The sequence below is a fragment of the Cucurbita pepo genome, chromosome LG09, assembly GCF_002806865.2.
Source record: "Cucurbita pepo subsp. pepo cultivar mu-cu-16 chromosome LG09, ASM280686v2, whole genome shotgun sequence".
Taxonomy (NCBI): Eukaryota; Viridiplantae; Streptophyta; class Magnoliopsida; order Cucurbitales; family Cucurbitaceae; genus Cucurbita; species Cucurbita pepo.
The window spans coordinates 1,098,687-1,115,412 of NC_036646.1; the positions used below are offsets into that span (position 1 = coordinate 1,098,687).

The 16,726-nt window shown below is 38.1% G+C and overlaps 5 protein-coding genes across 9 annotated transcripts; 2 read left to right on the top strand and 3 right to left on the bottom strand.

Annotated features, from left to right (window-relative positions):
- Window positions 1–104: 104 nt before the first annotated feature.
- On the bottom strand, window positions 105–3,952 carry LOC111802729. The gene is made up of 4 exons (XM_023687197.1): window positions 3,870–3,952; window positions 2,535–3,206; window positions 1,235–1,275; window positions 105–1,148 (listed from the first exon to the last, which is right to left on the bottom strand). The coding sequence occupies exons 2-4, from the start codon at window positions 2,920–2,922 to the stop codon at window positions 270–272; spliced, it is 1,308 nt and encodes a 435-aa protein (XP_023542965.1). The 5' UTR covers window positions 2,923–3,206; window positions 3,870–3,952; the 3' UTR covers window positions 105–269.
- A 949-nt stretch (window positions 3,953–4,901) lies between these two features.
- Window positions 4,902–7,357, bottom strand: LOC111802731 (methyltransferase-like protein 7A). 2 transcript variants are annotated; one of them, XM_023687203.1, is made up of 6 exons: window positions 7,058–7,357; window positions 6,863–6,958; window positions 6,557–6,775; window positions 6,027–6,123; window positions 5,237–5,299; window positions 4,902–5,118 (listed from the first exon to the last, which is right to left on the bottom strand). In XM_023687203.1, the coding sequence occupies exons 1-6, from the start codon at window positions 7,340–7,342 to the stop codon at window positions 4,928–4,930; spliced, it is 951 nt and encodes a 316-aa protein (XP_023542971.1). In that variant the 5' UTR covers window positions 7,343–7,357; the 3' UTR covers window positions 4,902–4,927. The 2 variants fall into 2 exon arrangements, with proteins under 2 accessions (XP_023542971.1, XP_023542970.1); XM_023687202.1 differs by having other exon boundaries at window positions 4,902–5,121.
- Window positions 7,358–7,620: 263 nt separating this feature from the next.
- Window positions 7,621–10,641, bottom strand: LOC111802733. Of its 4 annotated transcripts, none has more exons than XM_023687207.1 (8): window positions 10,486–10,641; window positions 10,222–10,302; window positions 9,492–9,687; window positions 9,032–9,094; window positions 8,892–8,939; window positions 8,697–8,753; window positions 8,121–8,190; window positions 7,621–8,026 (listed from the first exon to the last, which is right to left on the bottom strand). In XM_023687207.1, the coding sequence occupies exons 3-8, from the start codon at window positions 9,636–9,638 to the stop codon at window positions 7,920–7,922; spliced, it is 492 nt and encodes a 163-aa protein (XP_023542975.1). In that variant the 5' UTR covers window positions 9,639–9,687; window positions 10,222–10,302; window positions 10,486–10,641; the 3' UTR covers window positions 7,621–7,919. The 4 variants fall into 4 exon arrangements, with proteins under 4 accessions (XP_023542975.1, XP_023542974.1, XP_023542976.1 ...); XM_023687206.1 differs by having other exon boundaries at window positions 10,216–10,302; XM_023687208.1 differs by lacking the exon at window positions 10,222–10,302 and having other exon boundaries at window positions 10,491–10,641.
- A 1,389-nt stretch (window positions 10,642–12,030) lies between these two features.
- On the top strand, window positions 12,031–12,839 carry LOC111802010 (casparian strip membrane protein 3-like). Its single transcript, XM_023686267.1, has 3 exons — window positions 12,031–12,298; window positions 12,379–12,502; window positions 12,597–12,839. Exons 1-3 carry the CDS (start codon window positions 12,054–12,056, stop codon window positions 12,837–12,839), a joined length of 612 nt encoding a protein of 203 aa, XP_023542035.1. The 5' UTR covers window positions 12,031–12,053.
- Window positions 12,840–13,736: 897 nt separating this feature from the next.
- Window positions 13,737–16,443, top strand: LOC111801437. Its single transcript, XM_023685436.1, has 3 exons — window positions 13,737–14,091; window positions 14,568–14,641; window positions 16,090–16,443. The coding sequence occupies exons 1-3, from the start codon at window positions 13,831–13,833 to the stop codon at window positions 16,166–16,168; spliced, it is 414 nt and encodes a 137-aa protein (XP_023541204.1). The 5' UTR covers window positions 13,737–13,830; the 3' UTR covers window positions 16,169–16,443.
- The last annotated feature ends 283 nt before the right edge of the window (window positions 16,444–16,726 follow it).

Here is a 16,726-nt window from a genome sequence, read left to right on the forward strand (position 1 = left end):
AAAAAAAAAAAAAAAAAAAAAAAAAAAAAAAAAAAAAAAAAAAAAAAAAAAAAAAAAAAAAAAAAAAAAAAAGCCTAATTTTTTAGTTTATGTTCATCATGAAATACCACAAATCAACTATACATCAATAGATAAATCTAATACTCTAAAGAAGCTAAGATGTTACCAGCTGAAGAATTTGGAATGAACAAGCAAAAATACAGGGGAAGCTTATTCGAAAAGAAACGTTCTTAGAAACGTCTATTTTCATGGCTATCTACATATTTCAATCATCGTTTCATGCTGGGTCCAGCTGAAGTTCTTGAACAGCCAACAAATTCTTGATCAAATGGTCTTCCACTCACCAATCGTGAAGAGTATGAGCCACTTTTTCTCAACTTTCCTGGAAATTCTTTGCTTGAATTTCCCTTGAAAGAAAGGTTCTTTACACGATTTCGATTAACGAAAAGCATCGAATTTCGTGGAGGTGCATGTAAGGCACCTTCAACACAGTCCCCTACCTGAGCACAACCCCATGGCCTTGGTGGACCGTCTTCACTGGTTGAGGGTCTAGGCCTTGGTAAGGAATTTGCATTCCTCAATCTCGAATTTGCTCGTTGCTCAGGCGAATGGTTATCCTCATGTTTCAAACAAAGTGGGCAAGGTGGGTCACTTTTACGAATCTTTGGAGTAGTTTGATCCAAGCATTCAGCATGAAAAACATGTCGACATGAAAGAACGCCAGCAACTGGCATATCAGCACTTCTCACGATTCGACGTGAACTCCATGGTGATCTTTGTGAAAGAAATCTTTCACATAAACCACATCTGAAACCATCAGATTTACATGATGATCTAAAATAGATGTCTGATTCAAGTGGCTCAGACACATCAGCAAAATCAATGCTACTACTTGCACTGCTCCATTGTTGGGTGTCTCTTTGAGGAGTAGGAGAATCAAACTCAAGGAACCCTAAATTGGTAGATTCAAAAGCTTCTCCAGGCGAGTTTTGCATAGGAATGACCAAAGGATGAATAGGTTTGGACATGAAAGAGCGACGACTCGTGAAGTTCCAATTAGAGGCTGAGCGTAACTTGACCGTAGGCTCGTCACTACTGTCTGAATGTGAGAAAGTAGAGCTCCCACTATCTGGATTTTCAGAGGTAGCCTGCAAAGTTCAATGAAAACTACTTATAATTTGCTAACTTTATGCTAATCACTGTATCAGGGAGATGACATAGAACTCAGTAGTACCTCTGCTGCAGGCCAAAAGGAAAATGTCCTCAATGAAGGATCTAGAGAACAAGTAAGACAATAGAACAGTTCAGTTGATGCAGAGCCATTATAAGGCGGAAAAACAAAGCTGATTCCTATACTTAAGTATGCCATGCCATTCTCAGTAATATATATAAGCAGCAATAATCTGAAGTAAAAACTGATGGAACATCTCGGGGCAGAGATACGCAAGGAAATTTTCTTAATATAATCAGAATCTATAGATCAAATCATAATATCACACAGGGGAAAGTTAAACTAGTAGATCTAGCTGCTAGAGGACGTCGTGATTTGTGCTTGTCCATAAATTTCATGCAAAATTCACTCTAACACGGGGATGAAACTAATTGAATATAGCCAAAGGGCAGGGTGAGACTCACTAGTTTAAAATGGTATCCTTCCCTTGAAGGCATTTAAGAACTTAAACAAGAAAAAGCTAATTAAAGGGGAAGATGACCAAAAAAAAGACTACAGATCGTTTCATCAGAGCAGACACGAGTTTGCCTCAATGGTCATGTTTGGAAGTGGGGGCTATCAGGCTCATGGGTGTGAAAGTCCAAGGACAGTTTCCATACTCTAAATTATCAAATAATGATTCCCCATTGTCCGTGATGGAAACGACATCCCCCTTTTCTCCTGCACATAGAGGACACTGTACATGTGAGATCCCATATCGGTTGGAGAGGGAAACAAAACATTCCTTATAAGAGTGTGGGAACCTCTCCCTAGTGAACGCGTTTTATAACCGTGAGACTGACGGCAATAAGTAACGGGTCAAAGCGGACAATATCTATTAGCGGTGAGCTTGGACTGTTACAAATGGTATCAGAGTCGACACCGGATGGTGTGCCAACGAGGACGCTTGGCTCCCAAGGGGGTGCATTGTGAGATCCTACATTGGTTAGAGAGGGAGCGAAATATTCCTTATAAGAGTGTGAAAATCTCTCCCTAGCAAACACGTTTTAAAACCTTGAGGGGAAGCCTAGAAGGAAAAGCCTAAAGAGGACAATANCCCCCCCCCCCCCCCATAGGAAATGATTAACCGTAACGACAACATGTTTGTGCGTGCAGCAAGCGCACATACACCATAGGAAATGATTCTACCATGATAAGAAAGTAACAATTCTACTCTTTTTAGAACCCAGAAAAATATAGCCCAAGAAAGACATTGAATTCAACAGCAGATTACTCAATTGCCCATGAAGTTTCATATGCACCCGCAATGATGAGAGAAACGATATGGTTACAGAAAAACATGGTGTAATAACAGTAATAGTACCCCTTTTGGTTGAAGTTTCATGACCATCAATATTGATTTCCTGAATTGCTGGAGGTGTCCATTGAGGGCCTTGTGAGATGTCAGATGGACTACTCAAAAACAACCCAGCACCATCAGATGCAGAAGTGTGAGCATAAAGATGGTTGTTGCCCCTTATCCAGCTGCGACTTTCTTTACTATTAGATGATGTAGATGACCCGTACAGTTGCACACCATCATGCCAACCATGTGGCAACCCATCAGATTGAAACTGGATATCCCATCTTGATGGAGGCGGTGAAAAGCTTGTATTTGTATGCCAGAAAGGCTCGTGAGGACCCAGAGACCAGTCCCTGCTAGCTGCATTCGATCCATGTGGTCTCGCAGCCACACAACAGAGAGACCCCATTTAGCTATCAGCTTCCTTAGACCGTCTCTGCTCGTGCTCAACTCTTAAAACACAAACCAGAAATCATGCCACTTAAATTACTTTTATGTCGTATACTTCTTTATTTCAAGCTACATCGTGAAATACAGCAACATTTGGAAGCCAAAATCCACACTCCGATAAGCGAACGACCTCTAAAGTTTCTAAAAAATTCACAAATGCCTTTACTCTCTCCAACAGATAACAAGCACAGACTCAGTTCTGTCCCAGAATCTCTACAAAGTCATGAGCCAACCACAGCTTAACTGCCATCAGAAAAAAAAAATGGTAGCCATAATAAGTCATAACCATATCAATCCAACAGTAAGAAAGCGCATATGCAATTTAACGAGCACATTATGAAGTTATGAACTGCAAACAGGTAAACAACATACATTATAAGCAAAGAATCATGCAAATAGTAGACAGAACTATCGACGTCGAGCACCCCCACCCCCAAGGAAGCCCAAAAATTAAATGAAACCAGAAAATCATCAAATAATCAAAATCAGAGGTGAACAAGCCAGCTTACAAATTCCCTGTAATTATATACATATATGTTCAACAACCATAAATGAAATCTACAGAAAAGGAAACCCAGACTTCGAAAATTGAAGGCGAAATAAACAAGAATCCACAATAATTTGACACGAAATAATTGCAGAGGTAAAAGTAAAGCACTAGAAAACGAAAACTATTCACGAAGAAAGATGGAAGGAGAAAAGAAGACACAGAACATGGACCATGGGAAAAAGATAAAAAGAAAACGAAAAAAAAAGGGGAAAAAGGCTTCCACACTTACGAAAACGAACACAGAGAAACAATCATACAAAAAATTGAGCCTAAAGTTTAGGGCAGTAATCAAAACAGTTCCTCAAAGAACAAATGACGAAATTACACAAAGCTTCGAGGAACAAAAAGGTCCTTACATTTTCAGAGACAGAAAAGCATCGATTCTGAAGGGAAAGCCCGAGCGACACCAATCACCGGCTGTCGGAACGGAAAGAAAACCCTAGTTTGTCGGAGACGAAGGGAGGAGAACTGTAAGCTTTGTTTGTATAAGTGCAGCCAGAAAGGAGTTAGGAACTTTTTCGCAAAGGGTGTTAAAGTTGCACGAAATTGCATTGACACCCCTTAAATATCTGAAACTTTGCAGTAAAGTCCTCACGCAATTCTTTATTTATAATTTTGGACAAGTAATATACCCTAAGTTTCCATTAAAGCAATCATTTGCATGCAAAACAAAAATTAAACTATTTTTTAAATAAAAAAATACAATTATTATAATTTAATAAAATATGTATTTTTCTTTTTTAGGCTATGATTGTTGTATTTATTAGTTAGGAGATTAAATAGTACCAATAATTGCATTAATAATCAAACTCAACAACTTTGTCAAAAGTATTCATTCAATCTATATATTATTATAAGAATTCATAGGATAATTAATTATGTATAAATACATGTTGAATAGCATATTATTTAGAGATATTCTAAAATAATATCACATTCTATAATTAATTCTATCATTAATTGCATATACTTTTTTAATTTTTTATTTTAATTCAGATATAAATAAATACAAAAATAGAATTAAAGATTTTTTTATATATTTTTTTTAATAAAAATTACCCATTAATTTTTTTTTTTTTTTGAAATAAATAATTTTCAAAAAGTATATATATATATAGAAAAATATATGTTCCTGTAAATTCACTATGCTCCCGTAAAAATAAATGAAATTTTTTGCAAATATGAAAATATGAATTAAGAGGCGAGAACGGGAACAGAAATGGAGAAGGCTTCTTTGTCTCTACTCTGACCTGACCCGACCGGTGGAAGAGATGAATGGACGAACGAGAACAGATATTGAAGCTCATGGTTGATTTATCAGTGTTTCTCCTGCTTCAAAGATGGGCCTGCAGCAAAGAAACAAAGCATAGAAGAAAAGACAATGAAAATGTGGGAACAGGTGTTCCATTTCTTGTCATCTATGAGCAACTCCATAAACTTGAGGATTTATGAAGGCAGCATTAGAGAAGGAAGCCATGTTTAGATCAACATTTGAAAACCCTGCTTCACTTATACTCTGCCCTGTCCTCCGGGTGAGGTGACATCCATCAGAAACTAACTGCTGTAGGGGATCGAGCACGTCTTGTACAAACCGAAGCACGGTTCCTTCTACATCGACATAACAACAACAACAACAACAATAACAAAGGTGTCCCATTGGTTATGTTATGTCTAAATAAGCGGTTTTCCTGAACCGATGAATAGGTAAGATTCGGTGTTATACCTTCTGCAGCCACGTGTTCGACGAATATGTATAGTCCATTGGGTCTCAGAACCCTCTTCACCTCTGCACACCACCAAAAGAAATGCAGCTTTTGTTGAGATTCAAGAACCCGTTTAGTCTATTTGACAGACTCTTAAGTAAAATATTAGGAATCACGGATCTCTACAATGATATGATATTGTCTACTTTGAGCATAAGTTCTCATGGCTTTGCTTTTGGTTTCTCCCAAAGGCCTCGTACGAATGGAGATAGTTTTTCTTACTTATAACCCATGATTTTCCTCTTAATTAGCTAACGTGGAACTACTCCTTTCAATAATCCTCAATCCTCCCTTCGAACAAAGTACACTATATAGCCTCTCTTGAGGCCTATGGAGCTCTCAAATAGCCTCCCCTAATCGAGGCTCGACTCCTTCTCTGGAGCCCTCGAACAAAGTACACCATTTGTTCGACATTTGAGTCACTTTTGACTACACCTTCAAGGCTCACAACTTTTTTGTTCGACATTTGAGGATTCTATTAACATGACTATGTTAAGGACACGATTCTGATACCATGTTAGAAATCACAGACCTCCACGATGAATGAATTCCTAAGCAACTATACATTGTTAAGCTATCATCAATCAAGCAATCGACAGATTTCCAAAAGGCAGAAGCAAAGTCAATCTCAGTTCTCAGATTCCGTTCTATGAAGTTGCCTATTTGAAGTTTCTGAGTTTTGGAAACATCATTTATCTAACTAAAAGATGTCAAATTCTCCATCAAACTATAATGAAAAGAAGGTATTACCCTTTAGAGTCATGTCGACATTCGACACAGAACATAAGACGAGTGTTCCAACGACAACATCGACAGAAGCATCGGGTAATGGTATAGCCTCCCCGACCTAGCCAAAGATCATAGATATCAATAAATCTATGTTTCCATAACGAGTAAACATCATTTTTCAAATATAAAACCTTGAAAGCACAACCAACTCTTACAAATTGATATCAACTTCTAGTTCTAAGGATGCATCCAATGGCTTTAATACCTCAGAAACACAACATTTCTCGTCAAACAAAGTAGGTAAAAAGGCACAAAACTTTACTGATAATGCAATGGAAGTTACCCTATCCATCAGACTTGTCAAACCAATAATGTTGAAAAAAAGGAACCCATTTGTACCAACTGGGATGTTCATGGGTCAAATAATTAACCTAAATCAGAAAGGTTTTCACATTCAAGAACAGAGACAGGGACCTGAAAATACTGCACTGCTTCTATCAATAATTCTATGAAGTTCTGTAAGGAACAGCAGAGTTCTATAAAGTGCATACCGCTTGTTTAAACTCAAAGTTATCAGCTGGCAGACCAGCATTCTGTGCTGCTTCGCGAGCATATTTCTCCATCTTGGGGTTTGGATCCACACCATAAACCTTCATACCTTCTTCCCCAGCGTAATATTTAAGGTTAGGACCCGCGCCAATTCCGATCTCCAGGACTTTCTGGGCCTTCCCTCTTAAAGTGGCAAACATCTGGGACTTGTAATCTGCAATCTAAGTATGAAAGATTGCAAAAAAACATAGAAAACAATGTTAGCGACTCACAGACTCTAATCAATTGTAACGTAAGTTAGCTCCAACCTCCGCTTCGTACAATTTCATGCCATTAGCTAGAACAGACGCGTAGAAATCCTCGTACCAATCTGGCTTAGGAGGATGAACTTTGTTCAATATAGTCTACACACAACAAAACTGATGAACTTTACCATCTGGGTTTTAGTAGGAAACTGGATAAGGAGAAAACCCCATCAGTGTGCTTAGAAAGAAAATACGTACTGTGTAATCAGAGGATGAATTAGAAGAAGCCATTGAAGAACTTAGAGGGAACAGAGAAGTCGCTGCTGCTTCAATGAAAAGCCTCCTTCCGCATATGCAAGAACAATGGTTGTGGCAAAACAAGCGTGGGAATGGTGATAGTGGCTTCGGATTGGCTCCATTTGGCGCTTCTTGACTGCTCTGGCGCGCACAGTTGGAGGGCGATGGTCTTATTGGCGTGGCTTGTTGAGGCGCATTGCGTTTGGAGAAGATGATTGAGCTTGGTGGAGAAGCGTAAAGGATCATGTTGCTTTGTGTGTGTGATTGCAGAGATATTTGTCGTCGTTATTAAAAAAGGTAACCACACGATTCGTGAATCAATCTAAGCATAAACCACTTGTTATCTTCTCAATTCTTATTCCAATTTTACTGGACAGACAAGAAATTAGTACAACTAACCCTTGAACGTTCAAGGCTCGGCCAGTTCTAAAATTATCCTTAACCAATTATCTTTCGATCGTAAAAGAATCGGATGGTGATAATCACTACTTAACTCAAAAGTTTTAGAACGTGCACGAAATGCAAAATAGGAAACCTAGAGGTATAAATTCTGCATTATAACAGAAGGTATATTGGTGTATAACATGTGGTATTGAATGCCCTTGAGCCAGCAAAAGCTAGCTATAAGACTAAATAATTCTCGAATGCAATCTAAGGATTGAATTCATAACTTTAAAGCATAGAAGGCATTACAACGTCCCACATAGCACGATCAATCATAACAAGTGAAGCTTAAAATTCAGCATGTTTCACTTATTGGTATCATTAAAGGACTTTAGGATGCTGCTCAGTATGAATAGATCAAGTTCTTTCGTCCAGACAGCTATTCCTTGCACGCTTTTTCCTCAGAAACGTGATCATTACAGCCACTTTCTAATGTGGGTTGCTGATCCTCTTCTGCAGCGGGGTCGACGATATTGCCTTCATGCCCTGCGGGAAGCAGAAGAATAAAGCAAAGTATTTATCATTTCCTGTCGTAAATTAGAAGACTTGGCTGTAAAAAAGGAGAAAATGTGGCTCATACCTTCACCATCATCGGCATCAGCAGGAGCATAAGCCGAGCGCCTTGAACGGACTTGCTGATGTGGGGTTGGCTGATCATAACAAAAATGGTAATAAAAACATCAGCAAATACTATAAACAGCATAATCACTCCACTAAATATACGAACACAATGAACAACACATTCCATTTGAAATGGTGCTTTATTTTTCGTTCTTCTTTTTCCCTCTTTTTTGCGATGAAAAGAAGCACAGGTAGAGGAAAGACAAGTCTCAAAGGAAAGCAAACCACACCAATTTAAGCAAAGACGTAATATCCTGTATGGATTCCAAGTGGTCTTTCAGATCACATCCAGGAAAGATATAGTTTGGAAGACACAATCCAGCACATTATCTTACTAAAGTTTCAGTTGTTTTCCGGGAAGACCAATCAACTTCACATTAAACATTTGGTTTGTTTTTAGCAAGTGGGAGAATGATTAACAGCTACTAAACTATTACTAAAGATCAAAAGGCGATTTATATATTTAAAAAACACGTCAAGTATAATGAACAGACAAAGATTCCCCACTCTTTATTATTTATTAAACATCACGCACCTGCAACTTTGGCCTGAGTGCTTCAAGTGGTCCTTTAGGTTTTTGAGCACCTCCTTGCTGTTACAGAAGTCAAAGGAGGAGGAGTTAGACATGACAATCGCATCAAACTTGGGTCATCCAATCAAGATCGAAATTTCATCCATATCATTATATTTAGCATCCAATTAGCAGTTGTAGTAAAATCTAAAGGAGTACCTTCCCTAATGCCCAATCAGCAGAATCGAAAAAGGCACGTTCATGGTCCTAGACAAAAGGAACATTTGCAGTTGTCACCATAGAGGACTTGAATCGAAGTAAAATCCCAAAAGGGTAACTGAAAGATAACCAATAATTACTTTTGATATCAAAGGAGGCTTCTTTGGCACTATTCCTCCGTACTTCTTCTTGATGATCTCCTCCTGTTTAAAACCATTATGTCAGACTGTTACCAAACAAATTATGACAAACCTTGATGACACCACATGACCAACATGCAGTAAAAAACAGGAACAAGACAGGGAAAGAAACATTTTATCTCCTGCCTCATCAAGGCTATTTTTATTTAGCTTTTCCCCTTTATGGTCAGCTTTATGCAAAGGCAAGAAAAAGTTGCTTACAAAATCAAAAACTTTGCATAAAAATTAGAGATTTCCTAATTGAGTATTTTCATTAAAGAAATCCTTCTAAGGGGACCTTGATGACACTGAGAAAACTGGAAATAGCAAACATTACATTTCAAACATCGATCATTTCAAAATTCTCCAATGACAGACACACACAAGAGAAGCACACCATAAATACAGAACCAGCACTAACCTCTTGCTGCTGTGAAGGCATAGGATTTTCTTCTTTCTTATCTGGGCCTGGTATTTCTTCCTCAAACTTCTCACAATGATCTTGATTTTGTGGGAGATTATCAGCAATGACTTTCTCCTTAACTTGCTCGATATTTTTTTCTGACATTGTTCCCCTTCGTTACAAAAACTATGCGCGAAGGTGAACGGTATATAAACTGCAAGTGATAAAATAAGTCAAAAGGGTGGCTCAAAAATCACTTACCTACAATCACGGACTAAAAAACCCAGTTCAAATTCCATAATCACATTCACAAGTTAAGCGCCCTTTGACAGAGAACATTTCACACGAAAATGCTACCATTTCTAGAAAATTTAACTAAATCACATCAAGATAATTACACATACGGGTCCAAATCAATTCAAATGATATACTTACCAGAAGCCGAAATGATGTAATTGGTCCAAATGCCGGATTTTATAGAGAAGTATGACAAGTCAATTATTTCAACCAAACACGAAACGTAGGAGAAAACGACAAAGAGAAAGCCTCTTTCGTACCATTATTGACCGAAAAAAACAATGCCTCAAATTGGAATTTGGAATAAATCTTATGAGTTATGATGCTCTGTCAATCGTACAGTTTCCACAATCACCCTAAGCAAATTTACATTTTCCAGAATCGTACGTAGCAAATTAAATCACGTATTTAATCAACCCACAACAAAGAAATTCGAATTCAAAACCTTCACCCCAATATCATTGCTCCCATGTCCAAACAGAACTAATCCGATTCATTAATGGAGCTAAATCTAAACCAATATGAACTTCACCTGCAAGAAGCAATCATGATATTTAAATTACAAACGAACTTCCACAGACTTAAGGAAATGAATTGACAGTGCCAAAACAATAACAATCTGATAACAACGAAATCGGATTATCAGTCATTTAATTGACCATCGTTGTTCGATCTCATAATCCAAAATCCGAAGAAGGTTTAATGAATAACTTACATTACCGGAGGCTAAGATCGCAATCGGAACTGATGAATAAATTAGAGGCGGAGGATCCGAGGACGGATCAGAAGCAAATCCGGTGTATACTGATTGTTCCTTTCCTCTGCCTAAATCCAGTGTCTTATTGAACAGTGTTTGCGTTTACCAACCAAACAAAGCCTAGAATTTACGCGAATTACATGAGATCAGAGCGCGTGGTTGGTGATGGCGTTCGTGGGCCGCATATTCTGGGCTGCTCGTCCATTGTGATTATTGGGCTTTCCATTTTGGGCCCAAGTAAATTTGTCTTTTTTTAAAACGTCAAAAATATTTAAAAATATTTTGCTTAAGAACCAAACATTAAATAAATATGTTACTAAATATTATTATAAATTTTGGAGTTTAAATAGAAGGTTTATAAAGAACGGGTTCGGAAAAATCATATTTGGAGTCCATTAGGTTCAATAAGTCGAGCCTCAGAGAAAATGCTGACCTGACTATTCAATTTCGTTGGTTTCTCGAGTTTAGCAACTCCTCTCAAGTACGAGTAAGACTTTACTCTAAATATCTCCTAGACAATGTTGATTCCAAAAACACCCTTAAATTCACCTCGTTTTATTTCTTACACTACCATCCAGTATTACACTTGAGGTGACCGAAACAATTTTGAATGAATAAATATATTACTAGTTACTATTCTTGCAATTTTAGTACTTTTACGAAAAAAGCGTTTCGAGTACAGTAAGTTTAAGAAGTCGAGCCTTAGAAACATTCTAACCTAACTAAACTTGTTGGTTTCTCCAGCTTGGCAATTCGAATTTACCCTAAATCAAACTCACACTCTAAGTATCTCCTAAATAACGTTTATTCTAAAATTACCCTCAAATTCAACTCGTTTTATTCCTTACACTATCATCCATCGTTATTGTGAGATCCCACATTGGTTGGGGAGAAAAAACGAAGCACTTTTTTATAAGGGTGTGGAAATCTCTCAACGTTTTAAAAACAAGCTCGAAAGGGAAAGCCCAAAAAGGACAATATCTGAGAGTGGTGGGCTTCTATTACATATGGTATCAGAGGCAGACACTAAGTGATATGTCAGCGAGGACGCTAAGCCCCAAAGAGAAAGGGACACCGGACGATGTACCAACGAGGACATCGGACTCCCAAGGGGGGAAGGGTGAATTGTGAGATCCCACGTCAATTGGAGTGGAGAACGAAGCATTGTTTATAAGAATGTGGAAACCTCTCCCTAGCATACGCGTTTTAAAAACCTTGAGCGAAAACTCGAAAGAAAGAGAGGAAATAATCTTGGATTAAAAATATTTAATGAAGTAATCAAGATAAACACGAGTCTAAAGCGAGCAGGTAAAATAGAAAACAGCCAAGCTAGCTCATAACATCCAATGGCATAATTACAAATCAACTATGGCTTAGATCATATGAAATCCTCAAACACATCACAAATTCACCTAATACCCACTTTTGTTTGTCACTTTAAGCAAACCCCACTTGCAAACACACAGTACTTAAACCTTACAAGACCTATAAACAGACGCATTGAAAGAACTTGCAAGACCTTCAAAATGGAAATGGATCAGTCAAAGGCAAAACCAGAGGGTGAAGTGCCATTGGGTTCAAAAATTAGATACCCATTTGGAGGAGGAGGGGCTCAGAGAGGGCTGCCCATAGTGGACTTAGTGCTGAGAGTAGTAGCACTCATGGGTACTCTGTGCAGTGCCATTGTAATGGGCACAGCCAATCAAACTCTCCCCTTTTCAACTCAGTCGACTCAATTCAAAGCCGTTTATAAAGATCTCCCTATGTTTATGTAATCTCGAATCTCGAATTTCTTGCTTATGTTTTGACTAGTTGAGTTATGTTGGCAATGCACCTTTTTGATTGTTATAGGTTTTTCGTGCTTGCGAATTCGGTAGCCTGTGCGTATCTCTTTATTTCGCTACCTCTATCCATCTTCCAAATGGTGAAAGTTGCATCAGTCACTCCAAGGCTCACTTTGCTCATCTTTGACACGGTATGTTTTGTTTGTGTAGTTTTTTGTCATCCATTTTTGCTCATTTGTTGTGCATTTGGTGGTTGTTTATGAATGATTTAAATGTGCATGGAAGATGGCTATGGCTCTTGTGACGGCCGGCGCTTCGGTTGCGGCGTCTGTGGTTTACTTGGCGTATCAGGGCAACAACGTTGTCAATTGGGCTTCGTTTTGCTCCCAATTCAACTCCTTTTGTCGACGTAGCTCTCAATCTTTAATTGGCTCTTTTGGTGCCGTTCTTGTTTTGGTGCTTTTAATTACTCTTTCGGCTATAGCTATGTCTCGACGCATCATGAACATTCAACCTTATAATTTATGAATCAAAAACTTGAACGTGTATAGTTCAAAGAGTTTATGTCGTTAAATATCAAGAAAGTGGAGAATTCGAACTTATAACCTCTTAATTGAGAGTAAATGTTTAATATTAGTTGAACTATGTTTATATTGGTATATGATATTTCGTCCACTCATTTTCACCTGAATTAAACTTCTCTATAAGAATTCAATTCAAACCTGAGCAATAAAATATCTCAATAAAAAAAACGAGTGAATTTAATTACGTAAGTTTTATTGGAAACTAACCAGTTAAATCTCAAGGATCAAATTGGTAGACACCAACTTCTCGGATTATAGAAACAGAACATAGCTTGGTTAAAACATGATCAATTTCACATGTAGAACTATTCGATCAAACTGGAACTCACTTTTGGTGATGCTTGGTCGTCATTCTTGGCTCGACTAGACGATGATCTAGGTGGACACAGACCCATTAGTCAGTATTGGATCAGATCATAACATTGGTCTTACCGGTTGCCCACATATATTGTCGTCTTTGGGTTTTTTTCTTTTGGGTTCCCTCAACGTTTTTAAAACGCGTCTACTTTGAGAGAGGTTTTCACAGTATTACAAAAAATGTTTCGTTACCCTTTTCACCTCAACGTAGCGTTAGGATCTCATGCTAACAGATCAGTCATGACCGATGAAGACAGGTCTATAAATTGGTATTGATGATAACTTATTATTCAATTATTTTTGCATCAAATTAATAAATATAAAAATCTATATTTTCGTTCCAATTTCCCAATTTATTGTTTAATATGTTCAAAATGTTCCTGTCATGTCGGCCGTTGGGCTTTTTGGGCCGAACGTAGGGATCCAAGCCTGTTACCGGCCCATTGGCCCTGGACTCGTTAAAACGACGCCGTCGATTTGTATTGTGGGCATTTCCAAATTCCTAAAACCCCGTCGTCATCTTAGGCCGATTTGCACCGCCGGTATACTGAAAGCAGCACTGCTACTTGCTCGCAGCTATGGCGTTGAGGATTTTGAGGGCGGTCGAAGGTCAGACGGGTTCGATGTTTGGGTTGAAGGCGATGACTAAGGTTTTACCCCATTCTTCGCCGATATCTGGGATCATGGACCGTAAGGATTCCGCGCCGCCGCTTGTTCTGCCGGAGTTTAACCATGAATCTGATAGGGATAGGATCAACAATTGCAGTATTGTGGGATTTGGTTTCCCTAGTTTATCTTTTTCCGGGTCGATGGAGCTCATGGCTGTTCCTAAGAGGAAGGTATTGAATTTCCTCCTATTTTCAAATAATCATACGCTGAGAAGATCCTATTCTTAGAGTAGAAACTTAATCTATATGTTACTTATGGAAGAAGTTTAAACTTAAAATTTCACATGGAAGTTGTGGGATATGTAAGATGTTATTGAAAGTATTAGATATGAACTTGTAGCGTCCGAATATTTTAGGGAGCATTTCCATTTGTACTTTAGGATATATCAGATTTGTCTTTAATATTGTTTAGACCTTCATTCTTGTTATGTTTCTTTGGTTGAAGCGCTTGATATCATATGTTTTCTATTGGACTTTAAATTCTTATGACTCTACCATGTTGATATCTGAATACATAACTCTGTTCATGTATATTTGAAACATTCATTTAGGACTCTGCTAGATTTTGAAAGCTCCTGTTCTATAACTTGTTCTTCTTTTGATTTATTGGGAATTTTGAGAAAAGTGTTCATGTCTATATTTTGCAGACTTCTCCACATAAAAGGGGCATAAGAAATGGCCCAAAGGCTCTAAAACCTATTCCAGTTATAATTCGGTGCAAGTAAGGCTCTCCCCTCCTTGCCTTAACAAATTAGTCTTCAACATTGATCTTAGCTTTTAGGAAGGTTTCTCTGCTTGAATGTTGTTCATTTTGATATCAAAACACGGTTCATCTAATCATAGCTCAACTGGTAAGACAAATACTCTCGATCAAGAGGTCAGAGGCTTACTCATCCCCACATATGTGGTTAAACTCACCATCTAGTAATTGCATACATTATTGCATCATTGTTGGGGAGCTGTTTTTTCACATGACCTGAACTTACCTGATTGTGATTTTGTAAGTTTTTGCGTCATTTCAAATGTATTTCAGTATGCTAGTTAAGTTCTCACAAATTGTTAGACCTGTAGTTCAGTTCACCGAGACGATTGGTTATCTCTTGTTAGTGGCTGACGCCAAGTGTTAGAGAAAACTTATATTTACTTTGTAGTCTTTCAAGAAAGAAAACAATGGAATCAGCTGGTGTCATGGCTGATAGTGACAAGGATGCCAATTGACTGTGATGGCTAGCCAGAGTTTCAATTTTTCTTTTCTTTACTTCATTCTTGGCATCTTGTTTGAAATAAATCCCAGAATAATATTTACTTAGAACATCATGAAATGTAAATATAAGAATGTTTCTGATTGCAGAATTTGTTTAGTAACATCTTTAACATGTTAGCCTCACTGAAGTGAAGCGAAGAAACATAGATTGTAGTTTTTATCTAACGAACGAAGTGTAAGCTGCTTTATTTTTCTTCACATGCTGATGGGTTGCATTGCATTTATTTCTTATGTTTGATTGTCATCAAACAAATCTCTCCTGATTCTACCGGCCCGAAAAATATCCATTAATTTTTCTTTCAAAATTTATCTAAGGTGTAACATTTATCCCAAGACCACTGCTAGCAAATATTGTCCTCTTTGGACTTTTCCTCAAGATTCTTAAAACACGTCTACTAGGAAGAGGTTTCCACACCCTTATAAAAAATGTTTCGTTCCCTTCTCCAATCGACGTGGAATCTCACAATCCACTCCCCTTTAGGACCCAGCGTTCTCGCTGGCACATGTGAGATCTGACAATCCACCCCTTTTGAGGCTTAGCGTCCCCGCTGGCACACAGCCTAGTGTCTGACCTTGATACTATTTATAACAGCCCAAGTCCACCATTAGTAGATATTGTCCTCTTTGGATTTTTTCTTTCGGGCTTCCCCTCAAGGTTTTTAAAACGCGTCTACTAGGGAGAGCTTTCCACACCCTTATGAAGAATGCTTCGTTCCCCTCTCTAATCGATTCCCCTCTCTAATCGATGTGGGATCTCATATAAGGATTCCATCAATCTTGTCTTGCAAATGACAAATATTCGGTTCATATGACTTGTCCAAAATCTGATATTTTGATAAAATCAGCACATAAAATGGCCATAGTTTTCAAGAATGTTCATGGGGCTGACTGTGTTGTTATTGCAGGAGTTGTGGTAAGGTCAAGCTGCCTCACTTCTATTGTTGCAGTGGAAGAACAGGGGAGCAGGATAACTCAGCCAGATGAGGCAATGCAGGGCAAAAAGGACGGACTGTAAGCGCATAAATCCCCAAATAATCTTTCCCATACAAAGGGGGCCATAGTTTCCTTTTCGAGTATTCTTCTTCATTAGGTTCTTTGAATTTTGCTTCTCTACTTCCCTTTCAAAAGGACGCAGGTTGTAAGATTTAACATACACCATTGATTAGCTTTTGAACACATCCTTGCTCTGTACTTAACCAGCAAACTTAAGTTCTACCATGTCTGAAATGCGACTCTTTTAGCCTTTGTTCTTCTTCTTCCGTAGATGATTTCAAAAAATTTGCTGTGGGTAAACGTTAGGATCTTTTAACAAATTCTGCCTCAGAGACTTGATCGTGCATTTGTTGAGGTATGCAATGACGAAGTTGTATGTGAGTAATGTCCAATTCTGATACCATTTATAACTGTCTCAATCGATGTAGTATTTCACAATCCACCTTCCTTGGTGGCCTGACATTCTTGCTGGCACATTGCCTAGCGTCGGCCTCTGATACCATTTGTAACTGTCCAAGCTCACTGTTAGCAATCCACCTTCCTTGGTGG

Excerpts from the sequence above, each read along its gene's own strand:
- LOC111802733 (XM_023687208.1), bottom strand. The coding sequence starts at position 9,638 with ATGTCAGAAAAAAATATCGAGCAAGTTAAGGAGAAAGTCATTGCTGAT. Across the intron at positions 8,191-8,696 it reads CACTCAGGCCAAAGTTGCAG|CCAACCCCACATCAGCAAGT; the intron begins GTGCGTGATGTT and ends TGTTATGATCAG. Across the intron at positions 8,027-8,120 it reads TGATGCCGATGATGGTGAAG|GGCATGAAGGCAATATCGTC; the intron begins GTATGAGCCACA and ends TGCTTCCCGCAG.
- LOC111802731 (XM_023687202.1), bottom strand. The coding sequence starts at position 7,342 with ATGATCCTTTACGCTTCTCCACCAAGCTCAATCATCTTCTCCAAACGC. Across the intron at positions 6,776-6,862 it reads TGAAATTGTACGAAGCGGAG|ATTGCAGATTACAAGTCCCA; the intron begins GTTGGAGCTAAC and ends TTTCATACTTAG. Across the intron at positions 5,122-5,236 it reads CGAACACGTGGCTGCAGAAG|AAGGAACCGTGCTTCGGTTT; the intron begins GTATAACACCGA and ends ATGTCGATGTAG.
- LOC111802729 (XM_023687197.1), bottom strand. The coding sequence starts at position 2,922 with ATGGGGTCTCTCTGTTGTGTGGCTGCGAGACCACATGGATCGAATGCA. Across the intron at positions 1,276-2,534 it reads TGAAACTTCAACCAAAAGGG|ATCCTTCATTGAGGACATTT; the intron begins GTACTATTACTG and ends CTTGTTCTCTAG. Across the intron at positions 1,149-1,234 it reads CCTTTTGGCCTGCAGCAGAG|GCTACCTCTGAAAATCCAGA; the intron begins GTACTACTGAGT and ends TGAACTTTGCAG.
- LOC111801437 (XM_023685436.1), top strand. The coding sequence starts at position 13,831 with ATGGCGTTGAGGATTTTGAGGGCGGTCGAAGGTCAGACGGGTTCGATG. Across the intron at positions 14,092-14,567 it reads TGGCTGTTCCTAAGAGGAAG|ACTTCTCCACATAAAAGGGG; the intron begins GTATTGAATTTC and ends TATATTTTGCAG. Across the intron at positions 14,642-16,089 it reads CCAGTTATAATTCGGTGCAA|GAGTTGTGGTAAGGTCAAGC; the intron begins GTAAGGCTCTCC and ends TTGTTATTGCAG.
- LOC111802010 (XM_023686267.1), top strand. The coding sequence starts at position 12,054 with ATGGAAATGGATCAGTCAAAGGCAAAACCAGAGGGTGAAGTGCCATTG. Across the intron at positions 12,299-12,378 it reads AAAGATCTCCCTATGTTTAT|GTTTTTCGTGCTTGCGAATT; the intron begins GTAATCTCGAAT and ends TGATTGTTATAG. Across the intron at positions 12,503-12,596 it reads CTTTGCTCATCTTTGACACG|ATGGCTATGGCTCTTGTGAC; the intron begins GTATGTTTTGTT and ends TGTGCATGGAAG.